This window comes from Natator depressus, chromosome 6, assembly GCF_965152275.1.
Source record: "Natator depressus isolate rNatDep1 chromosome 6, rNatDep2.hap1, whole genome shotgun sequence".
Classification (NCBI taxonomy): Eukaryota; Metazoa; Chordata; order Testudines; family Cheloniidae; genus Natator; species Natator depressus.
Window position 1 is genome coordinate 27,565,741 of NC_134239.1, and position 20,026 is coordinate 27,585,766.

General features: G+C 47.0%; 2 protein-coding genes across 2 annotated transcripts; one reads left to right on the top strand and one right to left on the bottom strand.

Moving 5' to 3' along the window:
* Positions 1-578: 578 nt before the first annotated feature.
* Positions 579-2,916, bottom strand: PHLDA2 (pleckstrin homology like domain family A member 2). Its single transcript, XM_074954863.1, has 2 exons — positions 2,315-2,916; positions 579-934 (listed from the first exon to the last, which is right to left on the bottom strand). The coding sequence occupies exon 1, from the start codon at positions 2,745-2,747 to the stop codon at positions 2,349-2,351; it is 399 nt and encodes a 132-aa protein (XP_074810964.1). The 5' UTR covers positions 2,748-2,916; the 3' UTR covers positions 579-934; positions 2,315-2,348.
* LOC141989741 (uncharacterized) lies at positions 1,947-18,512 on the top strand. Its single transcript, XM_074956666.1, has 4 exons — positions 1,947-2,889; positions 14,965-15,008; positions 16,991-17,402; positions 17,992-18,512. Exons 3-4 carry the CDS (start codon positions 16,994-16,996, stop codon positions 18,510-18,512), a joined length of 930 nt encoding a protein of 309 aa, XP_074812767.1. The 5' UTR covers positions 1,947-2,889; positions 14,965-15,008; positions 16,991-16,993.
* Positions 18,513-20,026: the final 1,514 nt, after the last annotated feature.

Consider the following 20,026-nt stretch of genomic DNA (forward strand, 5'->3'; position numbering starts at 1 on the left):
GGCTGGATCTAGAAACTGAAAAGTTGCGTATAGAGATGTGAAATAACAGGGAACTTATTATATAAACCTTTCCAAACCCCTGAGATTATATAGATTGGTCTTTATTTTATCCTGAACCAGTTTAGATATCCCTCTTCTTCTGGACTAAGCAAGCAGGGGGTATTAGAGGAAGCATTCTGGAAGGCACTTTTATTCTGTAACTGGTGACTGCAGGTGTTCTTGCACCTTCCTCAGACGCAACTAATCCTGACCATTGAATTCTGGATTAGACGGGCCAGTGGTCTGATACAGTATAGCAATTCCTAGTTTAGATGCAACCGATTTTCTGCTTGGAGACCAATTGAAGCAGGCCCTTTCCTAGAGACATGTCCGTTTTCTGTTATCAAAGCACATTAGTATTTTTATTAACAGAAGTGTCTGGATACATTAGTATAGCCCTATTTCCAGATGGTGTCTATGAACTATTATTCTGCAACCTGCACCAATAAACATACTGCACCACAGTGTATAGTAATAAAATGTGAACATTTCAAGTAATTTATTTGGAATGGACACATTAATGCAAAAGCAATATTAAGACATCTGCTTAAAGACATTCATCAAAATAAATACATATAGATACCACAAATAATTTAAATTGGGTTTGTTTTGCACCAATGGGTGCTGAATATTCTTTGCATCTCATAAATAGATGAAAGGAGTTTGCAAAGCTGTGCCACTTAAAAACTTGCTGAAGCTTCACCAGAAGTCCTTTTGAAAGAGTCTTTGGTTTTTAAAATGCATCTTGGAGCGAAGCTCAGGGCTCTTTGCTCAGCAGCCTCAAACTTGGAGGAAACTCAACTGTTCCCAGCCACCTTCTTTGCTTTCCTTCATTGGTACCCTGTCCCATTTCAGTCCAAGACATTTGATCTGGTTTATCATCCAGCGGTATATTCTAAAAGAGAGAAACAGAAAATAAGTCAGAAGTGCAACAATACAGCAATATTCTTGTGGGGTAAGAGCCTAAGGAAGTTTGGCACTCATATTTAAAAATCCCAGCCTATATACAGAGTTCCTTAAAGAAGCCCCTGTTAAGTGTCTCTCCACATTTCAACTAAATGGCATAATTATTAAATTGCTCTTGCTAGTTAGTAACCATGCACAGTATCACCCAGAGATCCCTGGTAGGCAACACTCACAAAAAGCTCAGTCTCCAAAATGGAGTGCCAAGTCTACAACACTTCAGTGTTCTCTGCTGGCCAAAGTGGCTTAAGGAGCAGCTTTGGTGCTCGTCTAAAGGCTAGTATTACTTTCCAGTCAAAAGCTGCAGCATGAAAAGTCAATGTCCACTGCTTGAATTATGTGGGGAGGAAGGATAAGGGGGTGATTAACGAAAGCCTGAAACAGGCAAACCTACTTAATAGAACACAGCCCACCCAGTGCTTTGAATAAGACAGAAGTGAGGTAGCCCCTCAAAGTCTAAGAGGGCCTTGGCCTCCCCAGTTCAAGCATGAAAACCCAAGTCAGCTGCTGCTGAGTGCCTCAACCACAGGATGTGAGAGTCTTCCCAGGGAGACCCAGCCAGTGTCAGACCCACAGAAGGAGGTCCCCAGCCCAAGAGAGAGAGTAGAGGCAGGCAGGACCTCACCAGCGATTCTCCCATCCCCATTATTGCGTCCTTTCTCCTCTTGAAAAAAAGGAGATATTTGCCACACTAGCTACTAGACAGTCACTTCTTATCCCAGGCTGCCGGATGCTGAAGTGGCTTTAAAACGATCCCTAGTGATTTTCATAAGAAGCCACAGGCATATTGGTGCTTTCTGGGAATCGTTAAATTGCACTGCCCAGCAGGGGCCGCTGTGGGGCCAAGTCCATTCAACCCCTCCAGGGCCGACCGGCTCGGCTCGGCTAATGCCATCCGCGCCTCCGCCTGCAGGCGCCAGGGCTGCGTTTCTAGCCGATACAAGAGTCCGGGGTGGGGGGGTCTTTAAGCCTAAGGCCGGGTGGTGCCGGTTCCGTCCGAGCGCTACGGGCAGAGCCGGCCGAGCCCGGGCAGGTGCGGTGGGAGTCCCCGTGAAAAGGCGGGAGGCGCCCACGTGCTCTCAGGGGCTGGCAGCCGCTGTTTAAAGCCCGGGAGCAGCGCTAGCCTGGACCTGGGGGGTGAGGGGGGAAATGCCTCCCGCGCTAAGCACGTGGCCAGCTCGCCGGCCTGTGATCTCTGCCCCCCCGCCGCTCTATGGAGACGGACTGAGGCGCAGCGCTGCAGCCCGAGCTCTGGAAACCGAGCCCGCCCGAGCCTTTTGCAACTGATCGGACCCCCCACCCCGGGGCTCACCTTCCGCCGCACCTCCTGCCGCCCCGCGGGCTGCTCAGGGCGCCCGGGCCAGGCGCCGCTCCTGGCTGCCCGCCGCCGGCTCCAGCTCTTGGCGGCTCTTGAAGTCCTGGATGGCCCGCTTGTTCTGGAAGTCGATGAGCGCCATGGTGATGGAGGCGTTCCAGCAGCTCTGGTCCGGGCAGCGGAAGTCGATCTCCTTGCGGTCCGTGGTGACGATGGTGAAGTAGATGTACTTGCCCGTGCGCTCCACGCAGTCCACCTTGAGGATGGAGTGGAAGCCTAGCTCCTTGCCCCGGGCGCGCTTGTGCCCGTCCGGGAAGAGGCTCAGGCTGTCCTTGGTCAGCACCACCAGCTTCTTCTTCCAGAACTGGAAGAGGCTGTCGCTGCGCTTCTCCAGCTCGCCCTCCCGGATCACCTCGCCCGGCATCTTCATCCTCCGCGCCCGGGCTCCCTCTGCGGCGCCTTCTTGCCTGGGCAGCGCGCTGCGAGCCGGCGAACTCTGCAGCGGCTCCTGCTCCAGCGCCTCCTCCAGCTGCAATGAGCGAAGGGTGCTGGATGAGGAGCAATTTATTCTGGTGAGTCAGCGCCTCGCTCTTCCGGTGCCTCTCCCTCCCCAGCCCTGCTGTCACCCACCCCCGGCCTCCCGAGCCCGGCCCTGTCCCTCCCCTCCCCGAGCCCCGCCTGTATCCGGCACCTCCTCCCCCGCTGGCCCCAGGCCACCGCCGGCACACTGCCTTCCAGCTCCAGGCCGGTTCATCTCCCACCGCCTCCTGCATCCCCGCCCCCTCCCTCTTCAGCCTCTTCCATGCCCCCCTCTCCTCTCCACCCCTGTTCCCTGCCTGGCCTCCATCAACCCCCAGCCTGCCTCTCTACAGCTCCCCTTCTGCGCCACTCCCTCGCCTCTTCCCCCTTCCTTCTGCTCGTTCCCTTCCCCCAGCCTCCCACCTGTGTCAAGTCTCCCCCATTCCCTCTGCCCCCCCCTCCGAGTTGCCAGCCCTCCAGGATAGTCCTGGAGTCTCCTGGAATTAAAGATTAATCTTTACTTCAAGACTGTCATGTGATGAAACCTCCAAGAATACATCCAACAAAAACTGGCATCCCTCCCCAAGCCTCGTCTCTCTTCTTGTGTGTCTCTCCTTCCCTCTACCCCTCCCCCCCCCGTCTGCCCTCCGCATCCCCTCTATCTGGCTAGCCCCTCACCTGGCTCCTTTCTCTCCCACTCTTCCCCTTGCCTGCCCCCAAGCAGTAACTCTGCTCAGGAATGCAATTGCTGCCCAGCCCATAGCGTGACTCAGCCCTGCAGCGGCCTTTGGAACTTTCTCAAGGCTTCAAGCCTCTTCCAGGCTGGGCTGAGCGCTCAGGCCGGATGTTGGGGGATGGGGAGGCACCTTAACCCTAAAAGTCACCAGACCGGCTCTCTGTCCTGGAAACCTGTGGGCTGAGGTTCCTGATTTTTGTCATCCTGACAGCCAGGTATCTGGGATCCTCCCCAGCTCACATGCCAGGAGGGACAAAAGGAGAAGGGCTCTAGGCTACTTCTGCCTTTCCTGGCCATGAAATGTTCCACCCGCCACCCCCTATATGTCCAGGGCAGCCCTCCACTCACCTACCTAACCTATTTCATCTCTCTGCATTTCTGAAGTGCCCATCACCATGCTATCTAGGCTTTCTCTATTAAGCTACATTAAAGAATGCACGACGCTTTCTCACATTGGAAGATCTTATCTTCTACTACAGCACTTTGATCATCCAAGGCCCAGATCTTATAATTCATCAGACTGGAAAAGTATGCTGAACTCTGTATGAAACCCACCCAGTCCATGCACAATGAATGGCAGGATGAAGGCTATAGATCAACTTTTGTGCAAAAAGCTCCATTTTCACCTGGTAGTTTGGAGAGAGGGGTTTTTTTTCTGTTTCATGTGAAATTTGCTTTTGGCAGGCGTTTCTGAGGGCAGATTCAGCAGCTTGCAGAACAAATTGCATTTTAAACTATAAAAACTAAAGAAATTGAAACAATTAAGAAGGTTAGTTAAGATTTAGTACCTAAATGATAGAGTGATGGGTGCATCAGAAATGCAGAGTAGAGGGGGTCCAAAAAAAGAAATGTTTCGTGTTTTATTTATTTTGACACCCCCCCCCCCCATGAAATTCTCCATTTCCCATCCTTTGGAAATTTTCCATCCTCTAGCAGGCAGAAGTTGGTAAAACACCTTGAACGTGAACAGTTGTGTAAATGCCAGGTATTAATTATCATTACTTATTAAGGTATTCTGAGTGGCCTGATTAAAAGGGCTATTGTCAAGGCTAAAATCTAGGGGTTAGATGGAGGCAGGCGGGAAGGTAGCAGTACTTTCCCACACACCACTTACAAAATATGCTACACCCTTGTGAATGAGATGCTGCTACAGTAGAATATGCACAGGGGTGGCAGGTTTGTATAATTTTTTGGTGGTGCCCACACTGGGTCCAATCCTGCCCCCCCCCACACACTTGCCTAAGGCTCTGGGAGGGGGGCTGGGTGCGAGAGGGGTACGGGCTCTGGGATGGAGTTTGGATGCGGGCTCTGGGCTGGGGCAGGGGTGCGGGAGAGGGTGAGGGGTGCAGCGCTACCTTGGGTGGCTCCCGAAAGTGACCCGCGCACCCCTCTGGCAGCAGCTCCTAGGCAGTGGGACCAGAGGGTCTCCGCATGCTGCTGCCTGCAGACACCGCCCCTGCAGCTCCCATGGGCCCGCAGTTCCTGGCCAATGGGAGCTGCAGAGTTGGCGCTCGGGGCGAGGGCAGCACACGGAGACACCCGCCCCTCCCGGGCCATAGGGCCATTCCAGCCGCTTCCGAGAATGGCATGAAGCGAGGCTGGGCAGGAAGCTGCCTTAGCCCCACTGCGCTGGTGGCGGCGGCTGGGAGCCCTGGGGCCCTTTTAAATTGCCCGGGGGCAGCAGGCGGGGTCTGGAGATGCCTCGAGGGAGGCGCACAGGGGCGTCAGGCAGGGCTGGAGGAGAGACCTGGCCATGAACGTAGGTGGAGCTGGGACCCTGGGCCCTGAATATTCCTGGAGCACAGGCACCACAGGCCCATATAACTCACACTGCTCCTGAATATGCAGATGTTCAAAATATGATTGTGCTGCTACTTGGTTTCACTGTGCTCCTTGAGCTGGGCTTTCCCTCAGTGGGATTGGAATGTACCCCGCCCCAGATCTCTGCTAGGCCCTTTGAGCTTGGATCCTTCTCAGCTGGGGAAACAAAATAACTGGTGGTATAGCACCAAAATGAGAAGTCACTAACAGTAAATTGTGCAGGTCTGTGATCTTCCCTCTTCTTTCCTAGGCCTGGTCTAGGTACAGATTTTATACCAGTACAACTATGTTGGTTGGGGTGTGATTTTTTTATTTTTATTTTATTTTATTTTTATTTTTTAAATCAACAGAGTTCTATCATTACCACCCCTCGTGTGGACATAGTTATATTGGGATAAAGGTGCCTCACACAGTACAGCTTATTCTCCTGCCTGTGTGGCTATACAGCAGTGGTTCTCAAACTTTTGTACTGGTGACCCCTTTCACATACCAAGCCTCTGAGTGCAAACCCCCACCCCCTCTAAATTAAAAAAACTTTTTATATTTAACACCATTATAAACACTGAAGGCAAAGTGGGGTTTGGGATGGAGGCTGACAGCTCGTGACCCCCCCCCATGTAATAACCTCGTGACCCCCTGAGGGGTCCCAACCCCCAGTCTGAGAACCCCTGCTCTACCTGTCTAGCGATAGCAGTATAAAGCACCTTTTATACTGATATAATTATGTCTGTGCTGCGAGGAGGGTGGGTTGTACCACTTTAATATAGTTAAACCAGTATATCTTTTGTATGCGGATAAACCCTTAAATAAGGAATGAAATTTGTTAACAATGTGGAGAGTGAATTACCATCACTGGGGATGTGATTTAACACCACCTCACTGAGATTCCTAGATTATAAAGTCAGAAAGGACTTTGTGATTATCTAGTCTGACCTGCTATATAACACAGGGCAGGGCCTGCCTGAATTAATTCCTGGTTGATGAATGGGGCAGTTCATACCTCTGAGAGCTAGTATTTCAGACTCTCTGCCAACATACCAGCTCTTTTGAGGCTTCTTTGCAGTCCTAAAATCTAGAGCAGTGGTTCTCAACTCTGGTCCACCGCTTGTTCAGGGAAAGCCCCTGGCGTGCCGGGCTGGTTTGTTTACCTGCTGCGTCTGCAGGTTTGGCCGATCGGGGCTCCCACTGGCCGTGCATGGTTCGCCTCTCCAGGCCAATGGGGGCTGCAGAAAGCGGCGCGGGCTGAGGGATGTGCTGGCCACCCTTCCCGCAGCCCCCATTAGCCTGGAGCGGCGAACTGCTGCCAGTGGGAGCCACTATCGGCTGAACCTGCGGATGCGGCAGGTAAACAAACCAGCCCGGCATGCCAGGGGCTTTCCCTGAACAAGCGGTGGATGAGAATTGAGAACCACTGCTCTAGACATTTAGGTTTTTGTTGTTGTTGTTTTGTTTTTTTAAATGAAAGCTAGAGAAAAAGATCATAGATCCATTGATGTAACAACATGGCTTATGAGCCTGTCATGGCTATTTTCAAGCCCTGGCTAAAATTTGACATAGCTAATGTTAAATGGCAGTAAAATATGTAACAATTTTTCTTTCATATTATATAAGCCATGGTGAGAAGGGTTTTACACAGCAAACTCCCCCCCCCTCCCGCCCCCCCATCAAAAACTAAAACATAGCTCTTGGTTCAGTCATTGCAGTAGGGAATATACATAATTTTTCTCTGTCTTCATGAACAGACCTGTATTTTTCTTTCCCACTTATGTTGACCACCTTCATCACTTTATGTGGTACTATGATTCTTGTCAACATTTCTTTTATTTCCAGTACAAAAAAGTAGAGCAGGCAAGCACAGCAATGAGTACGTGTGCATGTGCTACCAATGGAAAGTAGAGGAAGTTTTAAACTGACCCATGATCCTTATCCTCCTCTCACCCGTTGGGACCAGTTATTCTAGCAGATGGAACAAACATTTACATAAAAACCTAAGGCACAAATGGCAGCGTGTGAGTGATAACAAGTGATGCGTTAGCAATTGCTGTCCTGACTTTCCTCCGTTTGTTTGGCTGGTAAGTTTTTTGTTTGACACCTAACATTACTTTAGTGTTTGCTTATTTGTTTTCCTTAATGTAATATTTATTTAAATTCCTTAATTGTTAGTATTATTTATCCTACCTAACAGCTCCCTTTTCTTAACATTAATAGGACATTAAATGGCATGCCAGTAGTCCCCCATTACACAATAGGCTTCCATGGCCTTTGATCCATAGGTCATGGTACAGTCTGTCACTTGATCAGTGTCTGTTTTAAATTAAATATAAAAGATTTTGCATATTAAAATAAAAGCATATAATGCACTGTATTAATGCTGTGGCTATCATAACATTTGAATGGGCCAATATCAGACAATGTCTGGACCTGTTGCATTCCCCAAATCCTACTGAAATCAGATCAATTCTACACATAATTGGGTTCTACTGCACACAAGCTGTCACTGGCTGCATGTGACTGCTTACCAAAAGGCTTTTCACAAAATAGAAACATGCTTTGGTTTTGTTGCCTGCTTCACCTTTACATTTTAAACAGCGCCATAAACAGTATATCAAAGTTAAGTGTAGGATTTTCCTTAGGGAGGGAATTCCCATTTGGGATGCTCAGCACCTCGAAAATTCAGCCTTAATTCAGGAAAGCACTCAAGCACATGCTTAACTGTAACACATTTGCTTAAGTTCCACTGAAGACAATGGGGTGTACCAAGTATCACTGCTTCTCTGAAGTGGGGCCAGGATCAAGGTGAAAATTTGTAACAAGCACTTTATAGTTGCTTCAGATAGGCCATTTCAAAAATCACGTTTAATCAGTTATGCAGCCTGCACAGCTTTTCTTTCCACACATACCCTCTAGCTTTTTGAATGGGCTATATTTCTTTACATTTTTAAAGTAAATGCTTTCAGGGTTAGTTAAAGTGAACGTGTTCTGTGTGACTCCTTGTTCCACTGAATATGGCAAAACTCTAGTGGGGCCAGGATTTCACCTTAAGCATCCACTTGTTGCAGCTACCAAACCCTTTCCTATGCAAGTGAACTCCCCAAAGTGAATACCAGTTTCTTTTTGATTGTCTTTAGTAAAATGCACCTCTGCTGTTATGCTGGTCCCTGACACAATGTGACTTCTAAGGCCTCACAATAGCCTAGCGGGAATTAAGTGGTGCTTGTGCTGTCCCTCTGCCCAGGGGTGAATTTCACCCCAGCGGTGCTGATTCTTCTACCTTTACTCATAGTGAGTAGTCCCTTACTATGCAAATAGTTCCACTGATTTTAAACATGAGTAAGGGCAGCACAATCAGACCCACAATAGGGAATACATGTCTGCTGCACATCAATACGCGTTTTAGCAGATATTCATTCTGTCCCTGAAATCAAATGTTACAGTGCTTCTGGCTTAAAAGGTGATACTTCTTTCATGGATGAAAGATCCAGAATACTCTTCTGCTATCGATGATTCAGGAGGAAACAAAGTATGCGAGTTTATTGTTGTTCCTTTGTTTCAGTGCTGAGAATAATGCTCTAATACTAACTAACCTTTGTGCTACAATAGAAAACTATGTCCTATGTGAACATAACTTAACTCATGGAGCAACACTAATTGTACAAGGCATTATCAAAACCCATAAAATGGCCAGGCTTCTGCCCAACAGGAGTTCATAGTCTACTTTGTAAAGCTACAACACAGACTAATAAGGAGGATGGAGGGGGGGCTGACTCCAAGTGGGAGGAGATCAAAGCTGGACAGCTAAGCACAAGGCAGTTTTAAGAATGGCTGTGAAGTAGGAGAGGGAATTAGCCTTGCACACAGGAAATGCGACATTGCTCCAGGAAGAGAAGAGCAGCCTGAAAAAGACATCAAGTCAGCAGTGGGAAAAGGAGCACCTGGGAGGAAGGTTCAAATAACATCAGGCCTACAGGAAGGTACATGTTTGCACATACCCTACTTCAGATTTCTAAAAATAGAACATGTACTTGGTTTTCAATGACCGGTTTCAGAGTAGCAGCCGTGTTAGTCTGTATCCGCAAAAAGTAAAGGAGGACTTGTGGCACCTTAGAGACTAACAAATTTATTAGAGCATAAGCTTTCATGAGCTACAGCTCACTTCATCAGTGAAACTCACTTCTGCAGATACACACTCAGTACTGCCTTTCTGTTTTCTCAATGGAGTTGTTTCCCACGGGTTTGTCATTTTAAAAAGGCAGGGCCTCGCCCAACTGGAAATGTGTATATATAACGAAACACATACAAGCAGCATGTTGTCATCTTGTTGGCACTGCTAAAATGAAAAGTGAACAATAAAAGCTGTTAGGACAGACATGACAGACACCTGAGCTAAAAAGAAGCCCTATTCAATTTGTCCAAGGTTATTTGGCTCTTGCTTAACCTTCAGAAGTCCAAGCATAGGACTAGAGTCAGTCTATCCCAGGGGTCTCAAACTCAAATGATCGTGAGGGCCACATGAGGACTAGTACATCTGCCCAAGGGCTGCACCACTGACCACCACCACCACCTCCCGGCTGCCCCAGCCCCTCCCCCACTCCACCCCTTCTGTGAGGCCCCGCCCCGCCTCTTCCCACCCCTTCCCTGCCCCCATTCCAACCCCTTCCCTGAAATCTCCACCCCCTCCCTGCCCCCAGGGGGGTGTAGGAGGGGTGCAGGGTGCATCAGGGGGCTCAGGGCAGGGGGTCAGGGTGCAGGAGGGGTTTGGGGGGCGGGTCCAGCCTGGCATGTCCAGGTCTGTGTGTTGCCCTGGCCGCTCCTCCAGGTACCTCCCCTAAGCTCTCATTGGCTGGGAACGGGGACCTGTGCGCCCCCCCCCCCAGGTCCTGGCTGCTTCCCGGAGTGGCACGGGGGCAGGGCAGGCAGGAAGGGATCCTGCCGGGCCGGAGCCGCTCTAGGTAAATACTGGGAGTGGGGGGGCGGGGGTGCTGCGGGGAGCTGGTGTGCCGCAGAAAATAACCCAGTGGTCTCTGTGTTTGAGACCCCTGGTCTATCCCATCTCTTTGTGAATTTGGATAAGTCACTTAACTTCTCTGTGCCTCAGTGTGTGAAGAAGACAACAGTAAAGTAATACTTTATTTAACTCACAAGGGCGTTGCGATGTATATAATTAGTTATATGTGAAGTGCTTTGAGATTCTTGGATTAGAAGTGATTTCGTAACAGGAACTTTACACATTTTTAAATACATGAGTTTTGTGTCTATGTAAATGCTACTCTATACTTAAAACACTATGGCAGCACAGCTGCTCTGCTGCACCAATGTGGCCCTTCAGCGTAGACCCTACCTTTGCCGATGGGAGAGATTCTGCTGTCGGCATCGATATTCTACCTCGCTGAGAGGCAGTAGCTAAGACGACAGAAGGATTCTTCCATCACCCTAGCACTGGCTACACATGGACTTAGGTTGTCTTAACTACACCAATCGGGGTGTGGATTTTTCACACCCCTGAGCAGTGTAGTTATGCCAACTTAATTTTCTAGTGTAGACCAGGCCTCCGTGTGCTTGTTCAGTAGAAAGTGTGGCCTTTTGCAGCACTAACCATAGCAGGTTTTGGCTCAGAATGGACAGATCTGCTCAATAGAAAATGTGCTAGCCCCTGATCATGAAATGAGACTCCAGTGGGATTACTCACAGTGCATAAAGTTACACACAAGTCTTTGCAGGACTGGGGTCCTAGCTTGCGATCAATGTAAATTACAAGAACTCTTATTTTTATGTAATATTGTCATGTCAATTAACACAAAGCTTTTAGGCAGAAGTAACAGGCACACATGAGAGGGCATATTGGAAATTATTGTTCCTAAAATATCAGTGTGTTTTTGGCATTGAAAAACGTTTCATAAAATGGGTATAAAAACTTTTATTAATTTTTAAGACTAGCTTTTAAAAAAGAAAAAGCCATTCCTGATGGCATGGACTCTATTAGAACCACAACAGGTTGTATAGTTTAACCCAGTCTGAATAAATCTTAATGATACAAGCCTCAGCAAGAGCAACAGAGAACTCAACAATCTGAAAGGAAATGGGAACCAATAATCAATTATTTCAAAATAAATAACAGCCTTAACCCTGCTATATGGCTTTGCTGTCACCTAACATTAATAGGTGTAATACCTGTTTGGCGTAGATTTAAATTATTGGATAATGAAAAAACCATGTCATTGCTACTTACTATAATCTATTTTAATCAGAGGTTAAAATATCAGGATGTGAGAGCTTTTTTTTTATCAAAAGGCTTTTGTTTATAACAACGTAATGTTAATTTCATTTTCAGTGCTTGGGGTAGCAAATACAATGCAGCTACTTATCATTAACTGGTACAGTACAATCTGGATTTTTCCAAATGTCATGGGGGATTTAAATAGATTTGGCTTATAAAGGGAATTTTCATGTTGGAGGACATGACCCTATTTCAGATAACAGTAAATTTGGGATAACTGCAGTTCAGATCATCACTGCTGGAGTGGATACGGGAAATGTAAGGCTGCTTTTTGGCTGAGAGAGAAGCCCATTGTTTCCCACTTTTCTACTCATCATTCAGGGCCTGTAAACTTGATATGGGAATTTGTTTCTTTCCAAGACTGAGCTGGGTTTATTAGTCTTATATCTTCAACCATCCATCCTATCAAGCCTCTATGTCTACAGTATATAGAGTACTATAATGTAAGTACAGTAGTTGCCATTAAATAGACAGCATTAGCCACATTCAGCATTATTCTGTATTCCAAGAAAACTGCTGTATTTTAGATACAATGTCTGAGAACTCTTGGCAAATGCAATCTGAACTATAGCAGTTTGTCCCTATACTTAGATTAGGAAATAACTGTGGTAACAGGTAAGAAGCATTGTAACTGTTGGCAAAAGTTTACTTTTCAGCAGAAGGCATTGTGAAACATTCGTTCAATAATATATAATTTTGTTTCCATGTGTGCTTCCCCTAGTTTAACACACACTTTTTAAAAAAAAAAACTTCTCTGTTATCTCATAAATTAAATAGCAAGTCACCATTGTCTTTGACCCTCACACATTTTAAGAATTCCCTGAAACAATCATCTAAAGCAATTTTTGTTCTGCAGAACAGCACGATTTTAAAAAGTTGGTTATATACTGGGACCCAAACCATCTTCTATTGAAGTCAATGGGGAAAATCCCGTTGAAATGCATGGGAGTGTAGTTTGCTTTTACTGTTGTGAATTTGGTGTGGATGCATTATTCATGAACGATGAAAGCAAAAGTGTGTTATGTAGGTCATCCCATACAACTGCCCATAAAATCTTTTACTCCCCACTCTATCACATATTTTATTTAATGGATAATAGAAGAAAGGTATTTTTGTAATAGTTTTAGAGTTTTAAACACTTATGTTGATACTCCTTTTTGCATCCTTCTGCCTGCACAACCTGATTGCTTAGCCCTGGTCTACACTGGGGGGGATCTATCTAAGTTATGCAACTTCAGCTACGTGAATAACATAGCTGAAGTTGACATACTTAAATCGACTTACCGTGGTGTCTTCACTTCACTGCTGCCGCTTCCCCGTCAACTCCGCCTGCGCCTCTCGTGGAGCTGGAGTACAGGAGTCGACGGGAGAGCGCTCGGGGATCGATTTATCGTGTCTAGACTAGACGCGATAAATCAATCCCCGCTGGATCGATCGCTGCCCGCCGATCTGGTGGGTAGTGTAGACCTACCCTTAGTTACCAGGAGTCATAGTAAGTAAAGCAAACCAGCTATACAGGTGGTGTTGTGAGGGGGGTGGGGAAATAGCACAAAAAATAGATTTTTCTGCTGACTGTAATGTGAGTTCAAGGCTGCTATTTTGTAACCTGATAGTTTTTAGCCCTAAGAGGCAGATCCTCAGCTGGTATACCTTGTCTATGGAGCTATAACAATTTGCAACAGCTCAGGATCTTCCCACAGGCTACATACCATTCAGCTATGATACCCAACTCTCCAATGGGATACAGCATTGCATTGATTTGTAGGGATTTCTGGTCCACACCTCACTAAAAATACTTCGGCCAAGAACATCAAACTCAGTATTGAGCCACTGATTTTAATGGGAATTAGGCACCTAAATGCCTTCAATGGCCCTGTCTCTCCTTCCTATCCCAGGGGATACAAATAACCCCCACTGACTGCTCTAGAAATTACTCACATTCCTCAGGGCCCTGTAGTTTCTACCAGGGTAATTTTTAATCCTTGCTTTCAGCTCATCTTCTGCCTATTTAAGACAAAGGACCTGAATTTCCTCTCACATTAGTTTTGTACCTGGTGAAACACCATTCATTGCACTGGAGTTACTCCTGATTGTCATTGGTGTAAGTAAATGGAGAATCGGGCCCAGCTTATCCCTCATCCCCATTTTTTTTTTTTAAAGGGCAGTTGTGGAGGTGGGGGCAGGAGGAAACTGCTCACGGGATTGGAATTACGGAAGTCTCATCTGAGTTATGTTAGTGGGCACAGTGCAAGCGAGAAAGTTTAAGGTGAAAAGTGAATGCAGTTTATTCCCTGGTTTTCAGTTTATTCCATTCTTGGAGAAACAAAGGTATTTATTCCTTGGTTCACACGGCCAGTGTAGCATAAATAAATTAGTGTGTGTACACACCTCATCCAGTGCACTAGATGCCCCAATAACAAGCCACTCAGTACACTCTTGAGTGAACTCTCACAGAAAAATGATAAAAGACAAAGACACCATATCACCCATGGATGACCATTTTTCCCAAATGATCACTCCATATCTGACCCCTCAGATGGGTCAGGCCTGGGAGCTTAAATGCATAACTTTGCTAGGCACCAAAAGTCATGGTCTTAATACAGACACTGGATTTATGGCTTATTACAACCATCTGTAAACTCCTAACTGCCCTTTTTGTCCTATGACTGCCAAGCTATTAAGTAGCAAGACAAGGCGGGTGAGGTAATATCTATTATTGGACCAACTTCTTCTGAAGAGCTCTGTGCAAGGTCAAAAGCTTTTCTCTCTCACAAACAGAAGTTGGTCCAATGAAAGATGTTGCCTCACCCATCTTGTCTCTCTAAAATCCTGGAACCAACCAGCTACATCACAACTGCATGTGAGCTATTAACTGGCCTCTTCACCTTGAATGGTCTCTTACAATATGTTTTAACGACTTACGCTAAACAATCTGTTCCACCTTGTATGTCGCTGTGACACTGAGTGCCTTTCCCAGGCCTGAAGAAGAGCTCTGTATAGCTAGAAAGGCTGTCTCTTTTCCTCAACAGAAGCTGGTCCTATAAAAGATTCTTACCCACCTTGTCTTTCTGTATATACACACAAAGAGATAGAAATGCAGATCAGAGCATGATGGCTGACCTCCTAGGGCTTTTGTGTTCAAAATAATATAAGTAGATGTAATATAGACATGATGATTTCTGTGAGAGTTGTGAATGTTTGTTAGTAAATGTCTTTTTTTTTTTAATTTCAAATTAATTAAGGAAAAACCCATTCCAGAATATATCTAAATAGTGTTCAATTATATTTTTCTTATAGATCTTCCCGTTCACAACTGATCTGAAAGACTGCTAGCGGGTGAGGTAGGAGATACTTAATATTTATTTAATGAATACAGTGATTTAAATACCTGTAGACTGAATCTTTTTGGATTTATACACTGCAAAAATCTGATTTTTGGCATCATGAAAACAAGGGAAATGACAGCAGTTTATTTGCCCAGTCTATGAGAAGTTCTCACTCCATACACATCAATGCATTAATCAGCAATATAAAGTAGATCTTATTGCTTAATTTATTACTATTTACCTGATGTAGATTCTTTGTTCCTAAACAGTTTTTTAAATGTCTCATCGACGCTAACCAGAGGTGTCACTATTATGTACTGTAAACTGCTACGCTGTAATTCAACAGTGAGGTAGGGCTGGGAAGAAATGAGCCATTTCCAGTAAGCTATTCCTTTCTTAGGCTTATAGCTAGATCTTCTTCGTGATGTTGCTTAATAATTTTGACATCCGGCTACAGCTTTTGATTCAATTTTTCAACCTGACCACAACCACAGCCTTCAGAGATGACAGAGCTGAATTATAATGCTTCCCCATAGGATGAGCCACTGACTCCCTACTTATCCTAATAAAAACAAAAAACTTGACTTTCCTTCTGCTTGGAACATGCCATACAAACCCCATAGCCTTACTAATGCTTTCCTGAGATGAACAAGGTATTGGTTTTTTTGCAACCCCACAGAATACATTGAAAACGTACTCTTGTTTAATGAGATCAGGAAATGATTTAACTGTAGCTCACCATTTTAAAGTGACATCCCAATATGTTTAGTCTCCAAGGCCATGTTCATTCAGTATAAATATTTGGGTACATTTATTTTACAGGAACAGTAATAAACATCTTTGACTTCAGTGCTGGCTCTGCCCTTGAATGCATAATTAGTTCACGTTGGTTAAAAATCATGCCAATTGTTTTTCTCCAGACTGATAACTGTTTATGACAGTGGTCTGCTGTTCAGGGTTACAGCTACAGCATTTGCTGGAAATTACTGTAAAACCTGGGCAATATAGTAATAAGTCGACCTCACATGCTGAATTAAAGACCCCAAACAGTCTGCCCACAGTATTCTTGCCAGCAAATTAAAGAAGTATGGATTGGATGAATGGACTCTAAACAGCTGGCTAGACTGTTGGGCTCAACATGTAGTGATTCATGGCTCGATGTCTAGTTGGCAGCTGGTATCAAGCGGAGTGCCCCAGGGTCGGTCCCGGGGCTGGTTTTGTTCAACATCTTCATTAAGGATCTGGATGGTGGGATGGATTGCACCCTCAGCAAGTTTGTGGGTGACACTAAGCTGGGAGGAGAGGTAGACACACTGGAGGGTAGGGATAGGATCCAGAGTGACCTAGACAAATTGGAGGATTGGGCCAAAAGAAATTTGATGAGGTCCCACAAGGACAAGTGAAGAGTCCTGCACTTAGGACAGAAGAATCCCATGCACTGCTACGGGGTGAGGACTGACTGACTAAGCCCTGGTCTACACTAGGACTTTAGGTCGAATTTAGCAGCATTAAATCGATGTAAACCTGCACCCGTCCACACGATGAAGCCCTTTATTTCGACTTAAAGGGCTCTTAAAATCGATTTCCTTACTCCACCCCTGACAAGTGGATTAGTGCTTAAATCGGCCTTGCCGGCTCGAATTTGGGGTACTGTGGACACAATTCGACGGTATTGGCCTCCGGGAGCTATCCCAGAGTGCTCCATTTTGACCGCTCTGGACAGCACTCTCAACTCAGATGCACTGGCCAGGTAGACAGGAAAAGAACCGTGAACTTTTGAATCTCATTTCCTGTTTGGCCAGTGTGGCAAGCTGCAGGTGACCATGCAGAGCTCATCAGCAGAGGTGACCATGATGGAGTCCCAGAATCACAAAAGAGCTCCAGCATGGACCGAACGGGAGGTACGGGATCTGATCGCTGTATGGGGAGAGGAATCCGTGCTATCAGAACTCCGTTCCAGTTTTCGAAATGCCAAAACCTTTGTCAAAATCTCCCAGGGCATGAAGGACAGAGGCCATAACAGGGACCCGAAGCAGTGCCGCGTGAAACTGAAGGAGCTGAGGCAAGCCTACCAGAAAACCAGAGAGGCGAACGGCCGCTCCGGGTCAGAGCCCCAAACATGCTGCTTCTATGATGAGCTGCATGCCATTTTAGGGGGTTCAGCCACCACTACCCCAGCCGTGTTGTTTGACTCCTTCAATGGAGATGGAGGCAATACGGAAGCAGGTTTTGGGGACGAAGAAGATGATGATGATGATGATGAGGTTGTAGATAGCTCACAGCAAGCAAGCGGAGAAACCGGTTTTCCCGACAGCCAGGAACTGTTTCTCACCCTGGACCTGGAGCCAGTACCCCCCGAACCCACCCAAGGCTGCTTCCTGGACCCAGCAGGCGGAGAAGGGACCTCCGGTGAGTGTACCTTTTTAAAATACTATACATGGTTTAAAAGCAAGCATGTGAAAGGATTACTTTGCCCTGGCATTCGCGGCTCTCCTGGATATACTCCCAAAGCCTTTGCAAAAGGTTTCTGGGGAGGGCAGACTTATTGCGTCCTTCATGGTAGGACACTTTACCACTCCAGGCCAGTAACACGTACTCGGGAATCATTGTACAACAAAGCATTGCAGTGTATGTTTGCTGGCGTTCAAGCAACATCCGTTCTTTATCTCTCTGTGTTATCCTCAGGAGAGTGAGATATAATCCATGGTCACCTGGTTGAAATAGGGTGCTTTTCTTCAGGGGACACTCAGAGGAGCCCATTCCTGCTGGGCTGTTTGCCTGTGGCTAAACAGAAATGTTCCCCGCTGTTAGCCACAGGGAGGGGCGAGGGTTGAGGGGGTACCCACGCGGTGGGGGGAAGCAAAATGTGACCTTGTAACGAAAGCACATGTGCTATGTATGTAATGTTAACAGCAAGGTTTACCCTGAAAGACTGTAGCCACTGTTTTATAAAATGTGTCTTTTTAAATACCGCTGTCCCTTTTTTTTTCTCCACCAGCTGCATGTGTTTCAATGATCACAGGATCTTCTCCTTCCCAGAGGCTAGTGAAGATTAGAAAGAAAAAAAAACGCACTCGAGATGAAATGTTCTCCAAGCTCATGCTGTCCTCCCACACTGACAGAGCACAGACGAATGCGTGGAGGCAAATAATGTCAGAGTGCAGGAAAGCACAAAATGACCGGGAGGAGAGGTGGCAGGCTGAAGAGAGTAAGTGGCGGGCTGAAGACAGGGCTGAAGCTCAAATGTGGCGGCAGCGTGATGAGAGGAGGCAGGATTCAATGCTGAGGCTGCTGGAGGACCAAACCAGTATGCTCCAGTGTATGGCTGAGCTGCAGCAAAGGCAGCTGGAGCACAGACTGCCACTACAGCCCCTGTGTAACCAACCGCCCTCCTCCCCAGTTTCCATAGCCTCCACACCCAGACGCCCAAGAACGCGGTGGGGGGGCCACCGGCCAACCAGCCACTCCGCCACAGAGGATTGCCCAAAAAAAAGAAGGCTGGCATTCAATAAATTTTAAAGTTGTAAACTTTTAAAGTGCTGTGTGGCATTTTCCTTCCCTCCTCCACCACCCCTCCTGGGCTACCTTGGTAGTCATCCCCCTATTTGTGTGATGAATGAATAAAGAATGCATGAATGTGAAGCAACAATGACTTTATTGCCTCTGCAAGCGGTGATCGAAGGGAGGAGGGGAGGGTGGTTAGCTTACAGGGAAGTAGAGTGAACCAAGGGGCGGGGGGTTTCATCAAGGAGAAACAAACAGAACTTTCACACCGGAGCCTGGCCAGTCATGAAACTGGTTTTCAAAGCTTCTCTGATGCGTACCGCGCCCTCCTGTGCTCTAACTGCCCTGGTGTCTGGCTGCGCGTAACCAGCAGCCAGGCGATTTGCCTCAACCTCCCACCCCGCCATAAACGTCTCCCCCTTACTCTCACAGATATGGTGGAGCACACAGCAAGCAGTAATAACAGTGGGAATATTGGTTTCGCTGAGGTCTAAGCAAGTCAGTAAACTGCGCCAGCGCGCCTGTAAACGTCCAAATGTGCATGCTACCACCATTCTGCACTTGCTCAGCCTGTAGCTGAACAGCTCCTGACTACTGTCCAGGCTGCCTGTGTACGGCTTCATGAGCCATGGCATTAAGGGGTAGGCTGGGTCCCCAAGGATACATATAGGCATTTCAACATCCCCAGCAGTTATTTTCTGGTCTGGGAATAAAGTCCCTTCCTGCAGCTTTTGAAACAGACCAGAGTTCCTGAAGATGCGAGCGTCATGTACCTTTCCCGGCCATCCCACGTTGATGTTGGTGAAACGTCCCTTGTGATCCACCAGAGCTTGCAGTACCACTGAAAAGTACCCCTTGCGGTTTATGTACTCGGCGGCTTGGTGCTCCGGTGCTAAGATAGGGATATGGGTTCCGTCTATGGCCCCACCACAGTTAGGGAATCCCATTGCAGCAAAGCCATCCACTATGACCTGCACATTTCCCAGGGTCACTACCCTTGATATCAGCAGATCTTTGATTGCGTGGGCTACTTGCATCACAGCAGCCCCCACAGTAGATTTGTCCGCTCCAAATTGATTCCCAACTGACCGGTAGCTGTCTGGCGTTGCAAGCTTCCACAGGGCTATCGCCACTCACTTCTCAACTGTGAGGGCTGCTCTCATCTTGGTATTCCTGCGCTTCAGGGTGGGGGAAAGCAAGTCACAAAGTTCCATGAAAGTGCCCTTACGCATGCGAAAGTTTCGCAGCCACTGGGAATCGTCCCAGACCTGCAACACTATGCGGTCCCACCAGTCTGTGCTTGTTTCACGAGCCCAGAATCGGCGTTCCACAGCATGAACCTGCCCCATTAGCACCATGATGCATGCATTGGCAGGGCCCATGCTTTCAGAGAAAGCTGTGTCCATGTCCTGATCACTCACGCGACCGCGCTGACGTCGCCTCCTCGCCCGGTATCGCTCTGCCAGGTTCTGGTGCTGCATATACTGCTAGATAATGTGTGTGGTGTTTAATGTTCTCCTAATTGCCAA